The 17,844-nt window shown below is 42.9% G+C and overlaps 1 protein-coding gene across 3 annotated transcripts in view; it reads left to right on the top strand.

The window, feature by feature from the left end:
• The window catches only part of ITGA11 (integrin subunit alpha 11), a 139,255-nt gene that overhangs the window by 37,506 nt on the left and 83,905 nt on the right, over positions 1-17,844 (top strand). For all 3 annotated transcript variants that reach the window (XM_040414321.1, XM_040414320.1, XM_040414322.1), the window contains exon 2: positions 1,892-2,003. In XM_040414321.1, coding sequence (XP_040270255.1) covers positions 1,916-2,003 — 88 coding nt within the window. In that variant the 5' untranslated portion in view covers positions 1,892-1,915. The remainder of the gene's footprint in view (positions 1-1,891; positions 2,004-17,844) is intronic.

Raw genomic sequence — 17,844 nt, 5'->3', positions numbered from 1 at the left:
TAGACTGCCCACAATAAAAAGCCACTCTGAAATGTGCCGTTTGATCACACAGCACAATGCCATAGATGTCTCAACGTTTAAGGGAGCATGCAATTGGCATGCTGACTGCAGGAATGTCTACCAGAGCTGTTGCCCGAGCAATGAATGTTCATTTCTCTACCATAAGCCATCTCTAAAGGCGTTTCAGAGAATTTGTCAGTACATCCAACTCGCCTCCCAACCGCAGACCACGTGAAACCACACCAGCCCAGGACCTCCACATCCAGCATGTTCACCTCCATGATCGTCTGAGACCAGCCACCAGGACAGCTGCAGCAACAATCGGTTTTCATAACCAAAGAATTTCTGCACAAACTGTCAGAAACCGTCTCAGGGAAGCTCATCTTCATGCTCGTCATCCTCATCGGGGTCTGGACCTGACTGCAGTTCGTCGTCGTAACCAACTTGAGTGGGCAAATGCTCACATTCGATGGCGCCTGACACGTTAGAGAGGCGTTCTATTCACTGAGGAGTCCCAGTTTTCACTGTTCAGGGCAGATGGCAGATAGCGTGTGTGGCGTCGTGTGGGTGAGCGGTTTGCTGACGTCAACGTTGTGGATCGAGTGGCCCATGGTGGCGGTGGGGTTATGATGTGGGCAGGCGTATGTTATGGACAACGAACACAGGTGCATTTTATTGATGGCATTTTGAATGCACAGAGATACTGTGACGAGATCCTGAGGCCCATTGTTGCGCCATTCATCCATGACCATCACCTCATGTTGCAGCATGATAATGCACAGCTCCATATTGCAAGGATCTGTACACCATTCCTGGAAGCTGAAAACATCCCAGTTCTTGCATGGCCAGCATACTCACCGGACATGTCACCCATTGAGCATGTTTGGGATGCTCTGGATCGGCGTATACGACAGTCTGTTCAAGTTCCTGTCAATATTCTGCAACTTCGCACAACTATTGAAGAGGAGTGGACCAACATTCCACAGGCCGCAATCAACAACCTGAACAACTCTATGCAATGGAGATGTGTTGCACTGCGTGAGGCAAATAGTGGCCACAACAGATACTGACTGGTTTTCTGACTTCCCCAGTAAGGCAAAACTGTGCAAATTTCAAAGTGGTCTTTTATTGTGGGCAGTCTAAGGCACACATGTGCAATATTCATGCTGTCTAATCAGCACCTTGATATGCCACACCTGTGAGGTGGGATGGATTATCTCCGCAAAGGAGAAGTGCTCACTAACACAGATTTAGACAGATTTGTGAACAATATTTGAGAGTAATAGGTCTTTTGTGTATGTACAAAATGTTTCAGATCTTTGAGTTCAGCTCATGCAAAATGGGAGCAAAACCGAAAGTGTTGCATTTATATTTTTGTTCAGTTTATATAGCAGGGACAGCCAACCTGCGTCTCTCCAGCTGTTGTAAAACTACAACTCCCACCATGCCCTGCTGTAGGCTGAAAGCTGTAAGCAGTGTGGGCATGCTGGGAGTTGTAGTTCTGCAACAGCTGGAGAACCTCAGGTTGGCCATCCCTGTTATATAGGATTACAGAAGTAGCAGTCACACCTGGGCCCTGCTTAGTAGGACTTAGTGGGCCTAAAGACTCTTGTCCCACAAAGAAGACACCAGTATAAACAGTTCATGGGGGTCCTGTTACAGTTTTTGCACTGGGACCCAGGAGCTAGATGCTGTCATCTCAGAACAACAGAGGTGAAAATCACTAAGTAGCTGCATCCGGCACCCACTTTACTGGACGGATATTTTGGTTGATGGAGGCAAAAGTATCAGGATCGGCCCAATGATATGCTCAGGTTTTCTATGTAGCCTTAACTACTGAAAGCCCATTGTTCTCTATGTACTCCATCTTTTCTTTTCTTTTTTCTTTTAGGTCTGACTGACACATTCAACATTGATGACAAGAAACCAAGGATCATCCAAGGATCCAAAGATGCATTCTTTGGCTATAGAGTACAGCAGCATCTGGTGGGAGGCAAGAAATGGTAAGTACTGATCACACTGCAACCACCCTTTTACAAGAGTATATAAGGGTGCTAGGACTATTATGTATAGGACATCATCTTATTTAGCTGTATCCATCACATCATTTCTGGAGGAGGTAGGAGTGGACAATGACAACATATGAAGGATAGTCTTTCTCCCTAAAAGTCATAAAATTTTTGCACATTTTAAAAGGGGACCCTTCCTAATTACCCTGGGATACATTAAAAAGTCCCCCTTTTCTAATGAAGAAAATAAAGATAACAGTAGGTTGTGTTTTATTGATGGCTAACTGGCTCATCATTGCCAGACAAGTGGAATTGTAGTCACATTTACTTAATAAAGGTTCATACCATAAGCTTGTTCAGAGATTGTCTCATCAATCCAACACCTTTCAGTAGATGAAGGTCATCGAGGGGCAGGGGCAGTTTGGCCATAGACCTTACAGGGAAATTTCCCAGTGGGCCGATGCCCAGGGGGGCCACCCAAACCCCCATCTCTGCTGCTGGCTGTGTACAGAATAAGCTATCAGTGGTAAATAACTCGGTGAGAATCAGGTACTCTGTACCCGGCAAGCAAGATGCCCTTCTGATTCAACTATGTCCTGCATTTCACCTCCTAAGCACCCTGCTCCATATTTTAATCAGAGACAACTGGAAGAGGAGGAGAGAAAATGACTGCTCTTGATGGCCAACTTGGAGGGATAGCGTTTGGGGCAAGATATTGTATGTATGTGGTATTTTGCTCTATGGTATTGCTGACCCTCCTACTTTTGTTGCCATGCCTCCTGTCAATTTAGACCCTTCTACCATAATATGGGGCCACTTTTAGGTATTTTTTTCCAGGGCCACTTTAGGTTCCCAATTCGCCCCTGTCGGGGGGATGGGGGGTCCTCCCTTAGGATCATTCTGTATTTGCCAGAACAGAGAGCCACTACAGAGCTTCTCCTACCCTAGTGGACCTAGTCCATCCATGTATTACATAGTTGTAAATTCATTTCAAAGCTGGCCTGTAACAACACATTATTTACTGTAGTTCGGAACATGTATGGCTGGCCACAGGAAAGCCGGCGCAGCTTTAATCTCAGAAGGGGTTGGTTTGATGAGACAATATACCGTATATGAGATAATATTAAGTCTACATAATAAAATGGTGGCAGATGCTCTTCTTTTTTAAGTTGTGCCACTAAAATGTACACGATACTTTAGCCACTGTGTAAGCAACACTGACCATAACAGGATATTGAGCATTGCGAAATCAATGCAGGGAAAGGGTTAAGTTCATAAGAACAAGAAAAGGCCAAAGAGTCCTCCATATGTTTGCATATTTGTGGTGTGTTTGTATCTCATTTGGGATCAGAAGGAATCTCTAGTGCTGGCTAAATCGTATCTGAAGGAAATACATTTTCGAGCCTTAGATTCTGGCCACGATTCCATATCAGCTGCAAAGATAGATAATGTGAGCCTATAAACTAATGGTGCCTTCTCCTAATACCAAGTACCTTGTTCAAATGGGCCAGCTCCCAGAATGGCATGCGGTTGGCAGAGGTCCACTAGGGGCTTCTGTTCTATTTCATAAATTATGGGTTTTTTTTTTATCAGTGATGTTGCTGATTATGGTAGATACTGAGATGTCCTCAATGGGCTTTCTCTTCTTTGTCTTATTTGTCTCAGGTAGGTTAGTTCTTCCTAGTACAGTAAATCTGATGATAGTGCTTCTGTTCGGGCTCTAAGGCCACAATCACACAGAGCCGTTTGGTACAGTTTAGATGCCTTGTTTTGAGGCAAAGCCAGGAATTGATCCTAAAGGGAGGAAAAACATACAAGAAAGATTTGTTCATCTCCTTTTTTTATATCCATTCCATAACCGGATCAGAAATGATGCATCGAAAACTGTCCTATGAGAACCTGAATTTATAAGCAATATTGAACAGTGTAAAATGATTAGGCCCAGTTCACATATTTTGGTTGCAGTATGGTTGGTGCATGCTTTTTCTATTATGTTTCCTTTCCCTTTGGAATCTATTCACTCCCACAAAAAACACACAGAAACCACTCTACTACTGTGATGTGTGCTTCTCATATGTTAGTTAGGCTACTTTCACACTAGCGTTTCTATTTTCCGGTTTTGAGATCCGTCATAGGGTCTCAATACTGGAGAAAAACGCTTCAGTTTTGTCCCCATTCATTGTCAATGGGGACAAAACGTAACTGAACAGAACGGAGTGCTTCAAAATGCATTCCGTTCCGTTCCCATACCGGAGAGCAAACCACAACATGCTGCGGTTTTCTCTCCTTCATGGGATGCGGTGCAAGACAGATCCGTCATGACCCCCAATGCAAGTCATTGAGGACACAATAGAAAACTGATCCGTCCCCCATTGACTTTCAATGGAATCCATGACGGATCCGTCCTTGCTATGTTAAAGATAATACAACCGGATCCGTTCATAACGGATGCAGACGGAAGCGTTTTTGCTGAACCCTGCCGTATCCAGCAAAAACGCTAGTGTGAAAGTAGCCTTAGAGATAATTCGATTAGTATGGTTCTTGTTATATTTTTTAGGGGTGTTTTGACATTTTTACAGCACAAGACCCAGCTCTCTCCTCGGCATTCAGACATGGATTTAGCGTCAATATCTCCTTCTTGCTCCCCACACAGAGGACCAGCTATACAGTCTAATGTTACATTGCAGCTGCATCTTCTGTAGCTGTGCACACCCTTTAGATAGAGATGAGCTGGACTAAGGTTGCCGTTCCTGCTCCCACAATGTAGTATCTGAAATTATTTATGTACGTCCCTTGATGTTTGCTTCACCACAGGATTCTTTTTGATGACAACTTCATTTAATAGCTCATTAAAGACCACGAGATCTGAAAATGATCAGATTTCATTTATCTTTAAATAACTCTTCCTTCAAAGAAATGCTTAGAGTCACAGTCATTTTCTGGAGCTATAATCCAACATTGCACCAGGTGGTCTGTATCTTGGGCTGTCTGTGAATCATATTAAATTCAAAGAACTTTCCCAATAAAATCTAAAAACCCTCTTCATCCATTTCTTTGTTACATCTGAATTTAAGAGTACTACTATTGGCTGCCATTGCAGCTCCCACATAAGTGTCACCCAGATATCTTGAATTGTTATAAACACACTTCTGGCCAATATGATGGATCCTTTAACCCTCACCTGCTATAAACCACCTAGTAGTTTACTATTAGGCCACTCACTGTCTGTAGACCACCATAGACTGCACCAACAATTGTCGAACACCTCCCTGAGATTTGTCAAAGTACGGTAGGAGTACAAGAACCCTGAATGTGATAACTTTCTACCTTTTGGTTTATGAGTTCACTTAAATGGATTTTCTCAGAAAATGCATTTATCACCTGTCCACAGGATGGTCGAGCAGGTGGTCGAGCAGGTGGGCTGACATTCCATTCAAAGTCTAAAGAGATAATGAAAACAGATGATCACTGGGATTTCTGGGAAAATTTGGAGCTACTGACTGTACTAAATAAAAATAGCTTTAGGCATGTTCACCAACTTTGGTTTGTTTCTTTCACCATATATATAAGGGATGGTTATTTTTTCTTTTCTTGATCTAATAATTCAATATAATCTCAAGTGTTTAAGCGCAATCTTCCTTATCCTCTCCAACACCCTAATGTCAATTAGAGGGGTTCAGGGAACTGAGATCCATGTTATTAATTGCAAAGTCCTTGCACTAAAGGACTGTTCCAATGTCTGCCGGTAAAACTAAAGCCTTATTCACAATCACACGTCAGTGTTTGGTCAGTTATTTCCATCAGTGATTGTGAGCCAAAACTAGGTTTGGCTCTAAAAACAGAACAGGTGCAGGTCTTTCCCTTATACCTTACCTCTGTGTTGCCTACAATCCTGGTTTTGGCTTACAATGACTGATGGAAATCACTGACCAAAACACTGACGTATAAATGAGGCCTTAGAGATGATTCAGAAGACTGATCTGGCATAAATGCTGGCTGTCGGCTGGACAAAAAACACTGCATGCAGTGGTATTTGTCTTGCCAAAACCCGGAAAGCAGTCAGCTCACCACCAGATCCCATTATAGTCAATAGGGATCCAGTGGTGATCTGTTGATCCGGTGAACGTTCTCTCCCGGTACAGTCAGCTGGAAACGTTCACTGGAGATGTGAACGCAACCTAAGATGTAAAAAAACAAAGTGGTAATTTGCTTAAACTGTGGTCACAGCACCCATTAGTGAATTTTTAACCCTGCAAAGTTATTACATTGTTTTTTTTTTATTAAATTTTATTTTAAATTTTTAAACAATGGTATAACCATACAATGTAAAACATCCAAATTGTTATTTCCATTTCTTAAACCTTACCCCCTAATACACTCCCAAACTTCCACCCCTTTGCAATGCATCTCCCGCCCCCCCCCCCCCCACCCCCCCAAAAAAAAGAAAAAAAGGAGCGGGAATAATGAAGGGAAAGCCAGGACAAAAATTCCATTCTCCCCATATCTTAAGCCATTTATCCTCCGAGTTTCTTTGTTTATATAGAACATATTTATAACTTTTGAACTTATAAATGAGATTTAGCCATATATTTATACTTGGAATATTAGATGAAAACCAAGCCGTGCAATTAAGAGCCTCGGCAAAAACATTATTTTAACCCCCAATTTTTTTTTATATTTATGGCTCCCAATCTTGGAAAGATCACTAAACAGCCAACACTCCACCGCAATTGGAATCACCACTTTAAATTTTTGGGTAATGTAGTTATAAATTGCCCCCCAATATTCTTTTAGTTCTGGACAAGTCCAAAACATATGTAAATAATCTGCATCAGGAGACTTACACCGTGGACAGTTGGAGATGTTTCTCAAACCCCATTTGTTAAAGGGGTTGTCCCATCTCAGACAATGGGGGCATATCGCTAGGATATGCCCCCATTGTCTGATAGGTGCGGGTCCCACCGCTGAGACCCGAACCTATATAGAGAACGGGGCCTCGCAAGTGAAGGATGGAGCACTGCGCATGTGCAGCCGCCCTCCATTCATTTCTATGGGGCTGCCGAAAATAGCCGAGCGCTGGCTCGGCTACTTCCGACGGCCCCATAGAAATGAATGGGAGCCTGGGCCGCACATGGGAGGTACGCTCCCATTCACTTCTATGGGAGCAGCGCTTGGTGGTGAACAGACCCTGGGAAATCTGGGGTCCTCCAGCCACAGCTCTCCCCACACCGCTCACCAGCATTGGGACCCACACCTAACAGACAATGGGGGTATATTCTAGCGATATGCCCCTATTGTCTAAGATAGGAATAACATTTTGAGAAACTAATCCCACATTCACCAATATATTGTCCCAATCATCTGATTGAATCATTGAGCAATCCCTTCTATAGGCATTTTGCTCAGGGGAATATAGATTCATAAATCGTGCATTAATTAAATATTTATAACATTGAGAAATTTCAACCCTCTGTGCTATCTTTGCTATCAAGTGATGCAAAAATGTGGAGGTGTCTGTATCGAAAAGCAATTTTTCTTTTATACTAGAAAGTGCTGAATGTAACTGAAGATACCTAAACCAAGATAAATTAGATATATTTTCTCTTTGTGCTAACTCCAAAAATGAAAGAATGTGGCCATTCCCAACCACCTGTGCAAGATAATAAATATTATTATTTTGCCAATACTGATCCCCAACCAATTCATCTAAGACCTGTAAATAAGAAATATGCCAACAGGACGTACAAGAGAGGGATCCCTTCATTCCCAACCAATCTCTAATGGTACTCTAGGACTTAATAAGTAGCTTCACAGCAGCTCTGTAGTCCTGTTGGAGATTGATTAATTGACCAGATTCCAATAAAGTAAAGATGTTATCATGTGAAGAAATTTTAACCAAGGTTCTATAAAGTGGGCTTTTCTCCCATTCATAACACTGCCATAACTGTGATGCTATAAAATAGCCCTTGAAACAGGGAAGATTTAATCTTCCCCATTCCAACGGCTTGTAGAGATATTCAAGTTTAATTTCTCCCCCAAAGTAGGTCATTGATGATTCTCTCAATCAGTTTAAAAAACTTATCTTCAATCCATACTGGGGAGTTTTTAAGGATATGCAATAATTGGGTCAGAATCACCATTTTTACCAATCAATATTTTATCATCTTTAGATAGTGGGAGTCGAAGCCATATCTTTATTTTAGATCTCAATTTAGCTATCAATGGGATCAAATTAGGCTGTAGAAAGTCTTCAATCTTAGAAGAAATAATGATGCCCAAATATTCGAATGAGTCAGAGATGTTCAAATTACTAGAGAACTCCTCAATAAAAGGTTCTAATCTATCTAAAGGCATAAGAATCATCTTGGACCAATTAATATCAAGGCCCAAAACCTCACCAAAGGAGTTGACAACTCGAATAACTCTCAAGAGTGTAGTATTAGTATGTTGTATATAAAACAGAACATCATCGGCATATAAGGAAATACGATCTTCTGTTCCCAATATCCCAAATCCTACAATCCTGAGATCCTGCCTGACCCGAACAGCGAGAGGCTCAATATAAATATCAAATGATAATGGAGATAGTGGACATCCTTGACGAGTGCCTCTTCCCAAAGAAATACACCTTGTAAGCATCTTATTTATATTCAACCTCGCCTTAGGGGATTTATATAAAAGCTTAATAATATTTATGAACTTAATCCCAAATCCCATCCTCTCTAAAACCCTCTAGAGGAATCTTCACTCCACCCTGTCAAAGGCCTTAGAGGCATTCAAAGATAGGATGGAGCGAGAGACCCCCCGGGAGAACAGGATGGAGCGAGAATATTTGCAAAAAGGTGGTGTAGGTTGTAATGAGTGCCCTTGTTAGGAATAAACTCTAAAAATTTTGATCAGGATGTATAATAGATTAAATAACTTAAGACAATCTAGTAGTAGGAATCCTTGAGAGAAGCTTAACATCTGTATTAAGTCAAGAAATCGGCCTATATGAACCCATATCTAGGGGGTCTTTGCCTTTTTTCAAAATTAGTACTATTACAGCTTCAGTCATTGATTCCGGAAGATTACCGTCCTATTGCCCTGATAAATACCTTGAGAAGATGGGGAGAACCTCCCTGTATTTACTAAAAAACTCATATGGGAATCCATCATATTCTGGAGAGGAGTTTCCCACACAAGCTTTCAAAGGGGCCTCTAACTCTTGCAAAGAGAGATTCATATCAAGGGATTCTCTTTGAATATCTGTAAGGACTGGAAGAGAGATAGAATCCAAATATAAGTCAATCGCTTCATCTGAAACATTACTCTGAGATTTATTAAGTTCCAAAAAATATTTCACAAATTCCTCTTTAATGCATTCTTGATCTTGAGTGATTGTGCCTTCAGAGGAACGAATAGTAGCTATCTCTTTTTTTGGGTCCTGATTGGAGATAACACTAGTCAGCATTTTCCCTGGGCTGCCCGATTCAGGAAAATATTTTTGTCCCTTAAAAAAAAGCTTTTGCTGGGCCTTCCTTATCAAGAAGAAAGTCAGAATAAGCTTGACTTGTCCTCTGCATAATCTCTCTAGCTTGTTCTGTGTTCTTACTGGAAAATTCGTCCATAGCAACAGACGCAGCTTCTTGCAAGTCACTCTTTGTCTTTTGTCTTCGTATAGCCTTTTCTTATTTTAGAGATATTACTAAGAAATACCGTATTTTTCGCCCCATAAGACGCACTTTTTCTCCCCCCAAAATGGGGGGAAAATGTCCCTGCGTCTTATGGGGCGAATGCTTGCAGTTTTACATCGCAAGCTGCGATGTACGAGTGAGCGGGGACTCGGGGAGGGACTGGGAGGAGGAGCTGGGGGCCGGCAATAGTGGTGGGGCGGTGCAGTCAGTGTAGTATAGCCCCACCCCGCTGCTCCGGTATATTAATATAAGATGTCTTATTCAATTAATACCACCTTTATTAACCTCGGTTTTGATAGGGTACTCATTGCTGCCCAAATCCCCTGAAGAAGCCAGTTATCTAGCGAAACATGTTGGGGGGCACACTTAGTTTTTAGATCAGCGATTTACTCCTACTCTGTATTAGCTAGTAGTAGCCCGGCTGGTCTACTTATCAGAGCTAGAGTAGTCTAGTAGGGAGATATGGCATCAAAATCGTGAACATTCCGCTTGCTGTGTGCACCATCAAACTGATAGATAAAATCAGATAGCGTATGGTATCACTTATGCGCGGCATACTAAGTGGGATGAACGAATTCAGTTCCCATAAATCAGCCTCATAGCAGGTGTAGCCGCAAGCGGTAGTAAGGCAGCAAACTGCCTGCAAGTGACGGGGGTGAGAGTCAGCACACTTTCTCTCTCCCTTGATCACTGAGTATTATCTGACTGCACAGTGGAGTGGTTGCTGTATTTTTAACCTTTCTCTTTTTTTTGTTCGTCAATTCAAATTAAATAAAGGTTCAAAGCAACTATTTTAACCTTAACAATAATAAAAGTGAAGTATTAATATTTCCACCTGGGGCAAGATAGGTTCAACGCCTTCATAGGCATCTGTAAATAAATTATTCAATTAATAGTTATTAAACATGCCCCCTCACTCCTAATAGTACCTTACATCCTAACAGCTTCTGTAGAAGGCAGGCAGGCCGGGTGGGCGGCAGCATAACTCCCTGATGTCACGTGCCTGCGCCGCCTACTTTATGAATGAAGCAGGCGGCGCAGGCAAGTGACGTCAGTGAGGGACGTGCCGGGCCGCCCCGCCTGCCTGCCAGCATTGTACAGAAGCTGTTAGGATGTAAGGTACTATTAGGAGTTGGGGGGAATGTTTAATAACTATTAATTGAATAAGACATCTTATATTAGTATACCGGAGCGGCGGGGGGGATCTGTGGATGACATTTTTATGGGGGACATCTGTGGATGGCACAGTTATGGGCTGGGGGGGGTCTGTGGATGGCACAGTTATGGGCTGGGGGGTCTGTGGATGGCACAGTTATGGGCTGGGGGGTCTGTGGATGGCACTGTTATGGGGTGGGGGGGTCTGTGGATGGCACATATATAACAGTGCCACCCACAGATCCCCCATAACAGTGCCACCCACAGATCCCCCCTGTAACAGTGCCATCCACAGATCCCCCCTGTAACAGTGCCATCCACAGATCCCCCCTGTAACAGTGCCATCCACAGATCCCCCCTGTAACAGTGCCATCCACAGATCCCCCTGTAACAGTGCCATCCACAGATCCCCCCTGTAACAGTGCCATCCACAGATCCCCCTGTAACAGTGCCATCCCCAGATCCCCCTGTAACAGTGCCATCCCCAGATCCCCCCCATAACAGTGTCTGTCATCCACAGATCCCCCCATAACAGTGTCCGTCATCCACAAATCCCTCCCATAACGGTGTCCGTCATCCACAGATCCCCCCATAACAGTGTCAGTCATCCACAGATCCCCCCATAACAGTGTCCGTCATCCACAGATCCCCCCATAACAGTGTCTGTCATCCACAGATCCCCTCATAACAGTGTCCGTCATCCACAGATCCCCCCATAACAGTGTCCGTCATCCACAGATCTCCAGTAATAGTGCCATCCACAGACCACCATTAGTTCCAAACCCACCAAACAAACAGCACACCTTTTGGTTAAAAATATTTTTTTTCTTATTTTCCTCCCCAAAAACCTAGGTGCGTCTTATGGGCCGGTGCGTCTTATAGGGTGAAAAATACGGTACCCCTAAGAAATAAAGGCCTTAAATGTATCCCATAACAGATAAATCCTTGCTGAATTATAATTACTATCCCAAAAGAATTCTATCTCCTGTTTAATCAAATCATGATTGTCCATTACAGATATCCAATGAGGGTTTAATCTAAATGGGGGCCTAACCCTATATTTATCATCATCAATGGAAAGCGGTAGATGATCGGAAAGAGACCTAGCTTCATATTTCATGCGTTTTATATGTTTGACTTTGACTTCCCAGATCTACTAACACAGGAGTATACTCGTTTCCCCTTCCCTAAATATCCCCATATGTCCACAAAACCAGATTCCTGACAGAAACTGGATAAAGGGGACCCTTGACGCGGGATATACATATCTCTCTCCATGGAGACCCTATCCTTTTCTGGATCGATGACACAATTAAAGTCCCCATTTACTAGAACAAGGCATTCAGGCCACCGATCCATAAAAGTTAATAGACAATTAAGTACATGAAGGAAGAAAGGGGGATATAAATAAAGGCCAAAATACATATTATTCCAAATAAATTTCCATAAAGAAAAACGAACCTCTCTTGCTTATCAATGATGGAGGCCCAGCAGACAAAATCAATCCCTTTATGAATTAATACTGTTACTCCTCTTAAATGGCTAGTAAAAGTGGAATGATAAATCTGGACGGGCCATCTCCCACCAAGGCAAGGGATCTCCCCCCTCAGACAAATAAGTCTCCACTAAGCTGACAATCGCTGTCTCTTAACCTGATCACAAACTGCCTGTCTTTTTAATTTGTCACCAAGACCCCAGTCATTCCAGGCTAGAATTCTAACCGACATCAATCAAACAAAGAAAATAAAGGGAAAAACAAGAGACGCATCGCAACCCACCCCACAACATACATACCACCACCCCCTCCTCCCATACTCCTTATCCGCCACTTTCTTAGGACAGATCTCTCAACTAAGACCATCTCTCCTCATTCCCCCCACTCACCACAGTGAAGAAAAAAGGATCAGATATTATTCTGATCAAGCCAATCTACCACAAAGTCAGGAGTATAAAAAAAGAGAGTCCCGATGTTTGAGATTTTCCGCAATTTAGCCGGATAAATGAATGAATATTTAATATTTTTTTCACAAAGTCGTCTCTTAACCTCGATATAAGAATGTCTCTTCTCTTGAATATCCTTAGAAAAATCAGGAAAAAAGGACAGTCTATTTCCATTATATAAAATAGGGGGGCACTCCCTTGCCCTTCTCAATATCATGTCCCTATCTCGTGAGGCAAGTATCTTCGCAAGAAGTATCTGGGGGTACCTTCCAGGAGTTGGTTTACCCCCTGGAACCCGGTAAGCCCTTTCCACCAAAAATAATGGAGAAATTCTTATCCAAACCTTTCCAAAATTAAGTTCTGAATCATATCGCCAGGATTATCTCCTTCCATGCCTTTTGGTAAGCCCACAATTTTCACATTACATCGCCTTGACCTGTCTTCCAGATGCACCATCTTTTTTCTTAAAGTATTAGCCTCAGATCTCAACGTGGGGATTTCTGTTTTAAACATTTTAACTTCCTTCTCCAGGACCACCACAGTTTTTTTCTATGGTAGTTACTCTGTCTTGTATTTTAGAGACATCATCTCTTAGCACAGCTCTTAGCACAAGATGCACATCAGTCTGAATTACCCCAAGTTGAGTTGAAATATCTTTTATTAACTCTCCATTTTTTTAACCGCACTCAAGATTTTATTGAGTGGTGAGGTTTCATCTTTGGACAAGACACCCCCACCTTCTGAATATCATGATCCAATACATCTTCCATTCTAGATCCATTTTTTTTTTATCTACGTCCGAATCGTGCAGCCCTTTTTGTACCGCTCTTGTAGTAACAACCTTTGGAGATTTAAAATTGTTTAAATTTTGTCCGTTTCTGTGAGTTTCTGACCAATTTTGGCAGATGTATACTCAGCAGAACGCCTATTTTGCTTAGGGGCCATTTTTGTTCTCCTTTTTTCTTTCCCTCTTCTCTCTTGTCCCCCTTTCCTCTCTCTCTTTTTTCCCCCTTTTTTCCCCCTTTTTTTCCTTTTTTCCTTCTTCCCTCCTCTTTCTCTTATTCTCTTCCCTTCCTTCCCTCCCTTTTCCTTCTTATGTTGATTACCACTGAGGAGTGAGGAAGATAGTATAGTCAATCTAGTCAAAACTTTCTATAATAAAACAAAGTAAGGAAAAAGAAGAAACCAGAAAAACAAAAAGGAACAAAAACAGTTCATAAAGGTAGTTCATCCAATATACGGACAGTACCCATTCAGTAGTATATTCAGCAGATAGAGCAAACCTTTTGGTGTAACAAGGCAAGCACAGGAGGATCGAAGGGTATACACAGGAGACAAAAGGAGGGGTGGATCAAACATACGGACCAAAGAGGATGCAGGGCAACATCTAATCAAACCTCAATCCCAAGTCTGCTGGAAGCCAGGAGCGCAAGAGCGGAGGGTCAAGGAGCGGAGAGGTAAGGGGAGGCAGACTGAGACTGTAGGCAGAGACCATCCACGAGCGCTAGGTGGAAACAGGTAGTTACGGCGCAGATCTGTAAAGAGAGGCAGGCGGGCCGTCTATAGAAAGATGCAAGCGGGCACCAGAAGCAAGGACCATTCACGAACACCTAGCGGGAGCAGGCAGCCACGACAATCACTGCAGGAAAACAGGCAAGATGCTGGGGAGGTCGAGGGCTCAGAGGCGGCAATACCCACAGATCAACGAGGGCAGATCATAGTTTGTACGGCGCGGCGAGGAGGAGCGGGAGGCACAACGTAGCGTGACTACATCATCACGTCAGCCGCCGAGTTGAATGTTATTACATTGTTAGCCAGAGGGAAAAAAAAGTTCATAAGCGACTATGGTGAGGGTAGCAGACGTGGTTAGTAATGTCAACACAACATTTTCAGACCTCTTAAGAATTTTTAAACAAAAGCAGTATGCTGTAAACTATTGTGGAATATTCTAAAAAATAATTTCAACATCGTGGACCAGATGTAACTGTACAGTATATGTCCAGTGGGTGGGTATGGGGTGGTCCCAACACTATGTTGGGTCCCTCGGACACCGTCGAGTTGTCATTATCAGGAGGGGAAGATAAGGCAACCCAATGGAAAATACATGCAGAGAGCCAGGCTTTACAGTAAACCAATGTACTTCTTTACTGGAGCCATAACAGGGCTCCCATAGAGGTACATGGGGCCTCATCTTTACCTCTGTATGCTTCCATCCATTACCTTTCTATAGGAGGAGTAATAAAAGCTGGACTGGTGGGGTTCTGACCCCTAGAATGAGGTACCCTTCCCAAGCATTTTACCAGCACTGGGAGAAGATGTATTTATCAGTGGCAAACCATGTCCAGTGGTAGATTTTGGGGTGGCCCAAACGTTTCGCCGGGTCCCCTGAACACTGTTGCTGCTCTCTGGAGGCAATGGTAAGGCGTGATGCACCCCAATGGAAAATAAGTCCAGGGAGTCAAGGATTTGCAGTTTAAGGGGTTGTCTGGCCATATATGTTGCCAATATCTGGTTGGCGGGGGTCTGACACCTGGCAACCCCACTGATCAGTTGTTTAAAGAGGAGGCGGCGCTCCACTTAAGTGGAGCAAGTACTTGTAATTACAGTACACCGTCGTTAAAGAGTAGGCGGCGCTCCACTTTTGTGGACTTAGTTCAATCAGACAGCACTCCAAATGATGTGATGAAATAATTAGTGAATTTTATTCAACTGGACATGATGCACAACAAATTATGGCAACATTTTGGGCTAATCAGTAGCCCATCATCAGGCCTAGTTAAGCCCACATAAGAGGAACTGTCGGCGTTTCTCTAATGTGGGCATAACTAGGCCTAAAGAAGGGCTACTGTTTAGCCCGAAACGTTGCCATAATTTGTTGTGCATCATGTCCGGCTGAATAAAATTCACGACTTATTTCATCACATCATTTGGAGTGCTGTCTGATTGTACTAAGTCTCAAAGTTTTGCTCCTGAGGTGGAGTCAGGAACATTTCCAGATGAGCACCCATAACAGCCAGATTCCTGTTGAGTGCTGTAACCACCCTTGAAGCTGCTGCACTTCAGTGGAGCAAGTACTTGTAATTACAGTACACCATCACTACAGACTAGATGGTGTTCGGTGTAATGACCAGGAAGTGGCGCTCACATAGAGGTCCACCTCCTCAAACAGCTGATAAGTGGGGGTACTGAATGTTGGACCCCCACCAATCAGATATTTATGACCTAGCCTGACGATCAATATATATGACCAGACAACCCCTTTAACCAGTGTGCTTCTTTACTGGAGGAACTCAAATTCAAAACAATACAGGCGAGGCACTGAGCTAGCTTCTGCAATCTCCTCCCAGGCAGAAGAAGGTTTTGTGCTGAGGAAATGCCTGAACTAGAGGTCCCTCTCCAAAGGCTGCTACCCTGGCCAAAGGGCCGGTGGCACAGGGTCTGTGGCAGAGTATACCCATCTCAGTGTCTTCTTCTTCTGGTCACGCGTGCAGTCTGGCAGAGTCTGGTTTTCTTCTAGTGGGAGGGGTGGAGTGGAGAATCAAACCCTAAACAGAAACCATACAGTCAAAAGGCTAGTGTGTCTGTTTTTCCCTCCAAAACTTCCCCTTTTAGTCCCTACTATGGAAGATTTCTATCTTCTCCGTGTATAGTTAGAAAGTCCCAAAGTCTCTTATTATTAGCTGACTGTGCACTAACCATTTCCACAGTGCAGTGCAGATATACAGGTGAAACTCGAAAAATTTGAATATCGTGCAAAGTTCATTTATTTCAGTAATGCAACTTAAAAGGTGAAACTAATATATGAGATAGACTCATTACATGCAAAGGGAGATATTTCAAGCCTTTATTTGTTATAATTTGGATGATTATGGCTTACAATTTATGAAACCCCAAAGTCACAATCTCAGGTCCCCTTTGCTCAGGGGGTACGGATTAATTAGCTGACTAGAGTGTGACACTTTGAGCCTAGAATATTGAACCTTTTCACAAAATGCTAATTTTAAGCTGCATTAATGCAATTCCTTTTAATTTGCATTACTGAAATAAATGGACTTTTGCACGATATTCAAATTTTTTGAGTTTCACCTGTATATGTGCAATAACAATGCAAATGAACAGGATGTATTACAATAACTACAGGGAGTGCAGAATTATTAGGCAAATGAGTATTTTGACCACATCATCCTCTTTATGCATGTTGTCTTACTCCAAGCTGTATAGGCTCGAAAGCCTACTACCAATTAAGCATATTAGGTGATGTGCATCTCTGTAATGAGAAGGGGTGTGGTCTAATGACATCAACACCCTATATTAGGTGTGCATAATTATTAGGCAACTTCCTTTCCTTTGGCAAAATGGGTCAAAAGAAGGACTTGACAGGCTCAGAAAAGTCAAAAATAGTGAGATATCTTGCAGAGGGATGCAGCACTCTTAAAATTGCAAAGCTTCTAAAGCGTGATCATCGAACAATCAAGTGTTTCATTCAAAATAGTCAACAGGGTTGCAAGAAGAGTGTGGAAAAACCAAGGCGCAAAATAACTGCCCATGAACTGAGAAAAGTCAAGCGTGCAGCTTCCAAGATGCCACTTGCCACCAGTTTGGCCATATTTCAGAGCTGCAACATCACTGGAGTGCCCAAAAGCACAAGGTGTGCAATACTCAGAGACATGGCCAAGGTAAGAAAGGCTGAAAGACGACCACCACTGAACAAGACACACAAGCTGAAACGTCAAGACTGGGCCAAGAAATATCTTAAGACTGATTTTTCTAAGGTTTTATGGACTGATGAAATGAGAGTGAGTCTTGATGGGCCAGATGGATGGGCCCGTGGCTGGATTGGTAAAGGGCAGAGAGCTCCAGTCCGACTCAGACGCCAGCAAGGTGGAGGTGGAGTACTGGTTTGGGCTGGTATCATCAAAGATGAGCTTGTGGGGCCTTTTCGGGTTGAGGATGGAGTCAAGCTCAACTCCCAGTCCTACTGCCAGTTTCTGGAAGACACCTTCTTCAAGCAGTGGTACAGGAAGAAGTCTGCATCCTTCAAGAAAAACATGATTTTCATGCAG

The sequence above is a fragment of the Bufo bufo genome, chromosome 1, assembly GCF_905171765.1.
Source record: "Bufo bufo chromosome 1, aBufBuf1.1, whole genome shotgun sequence".
Lineage (NCBI taxonomy): Eukaryota > Metazoa > Chordata > Amphibia > Anura > Bufonidae > Bufo > Bufo bufo.
This window is presented reverse-complemented; position numbering and strand designations above follow the sequence as displayed.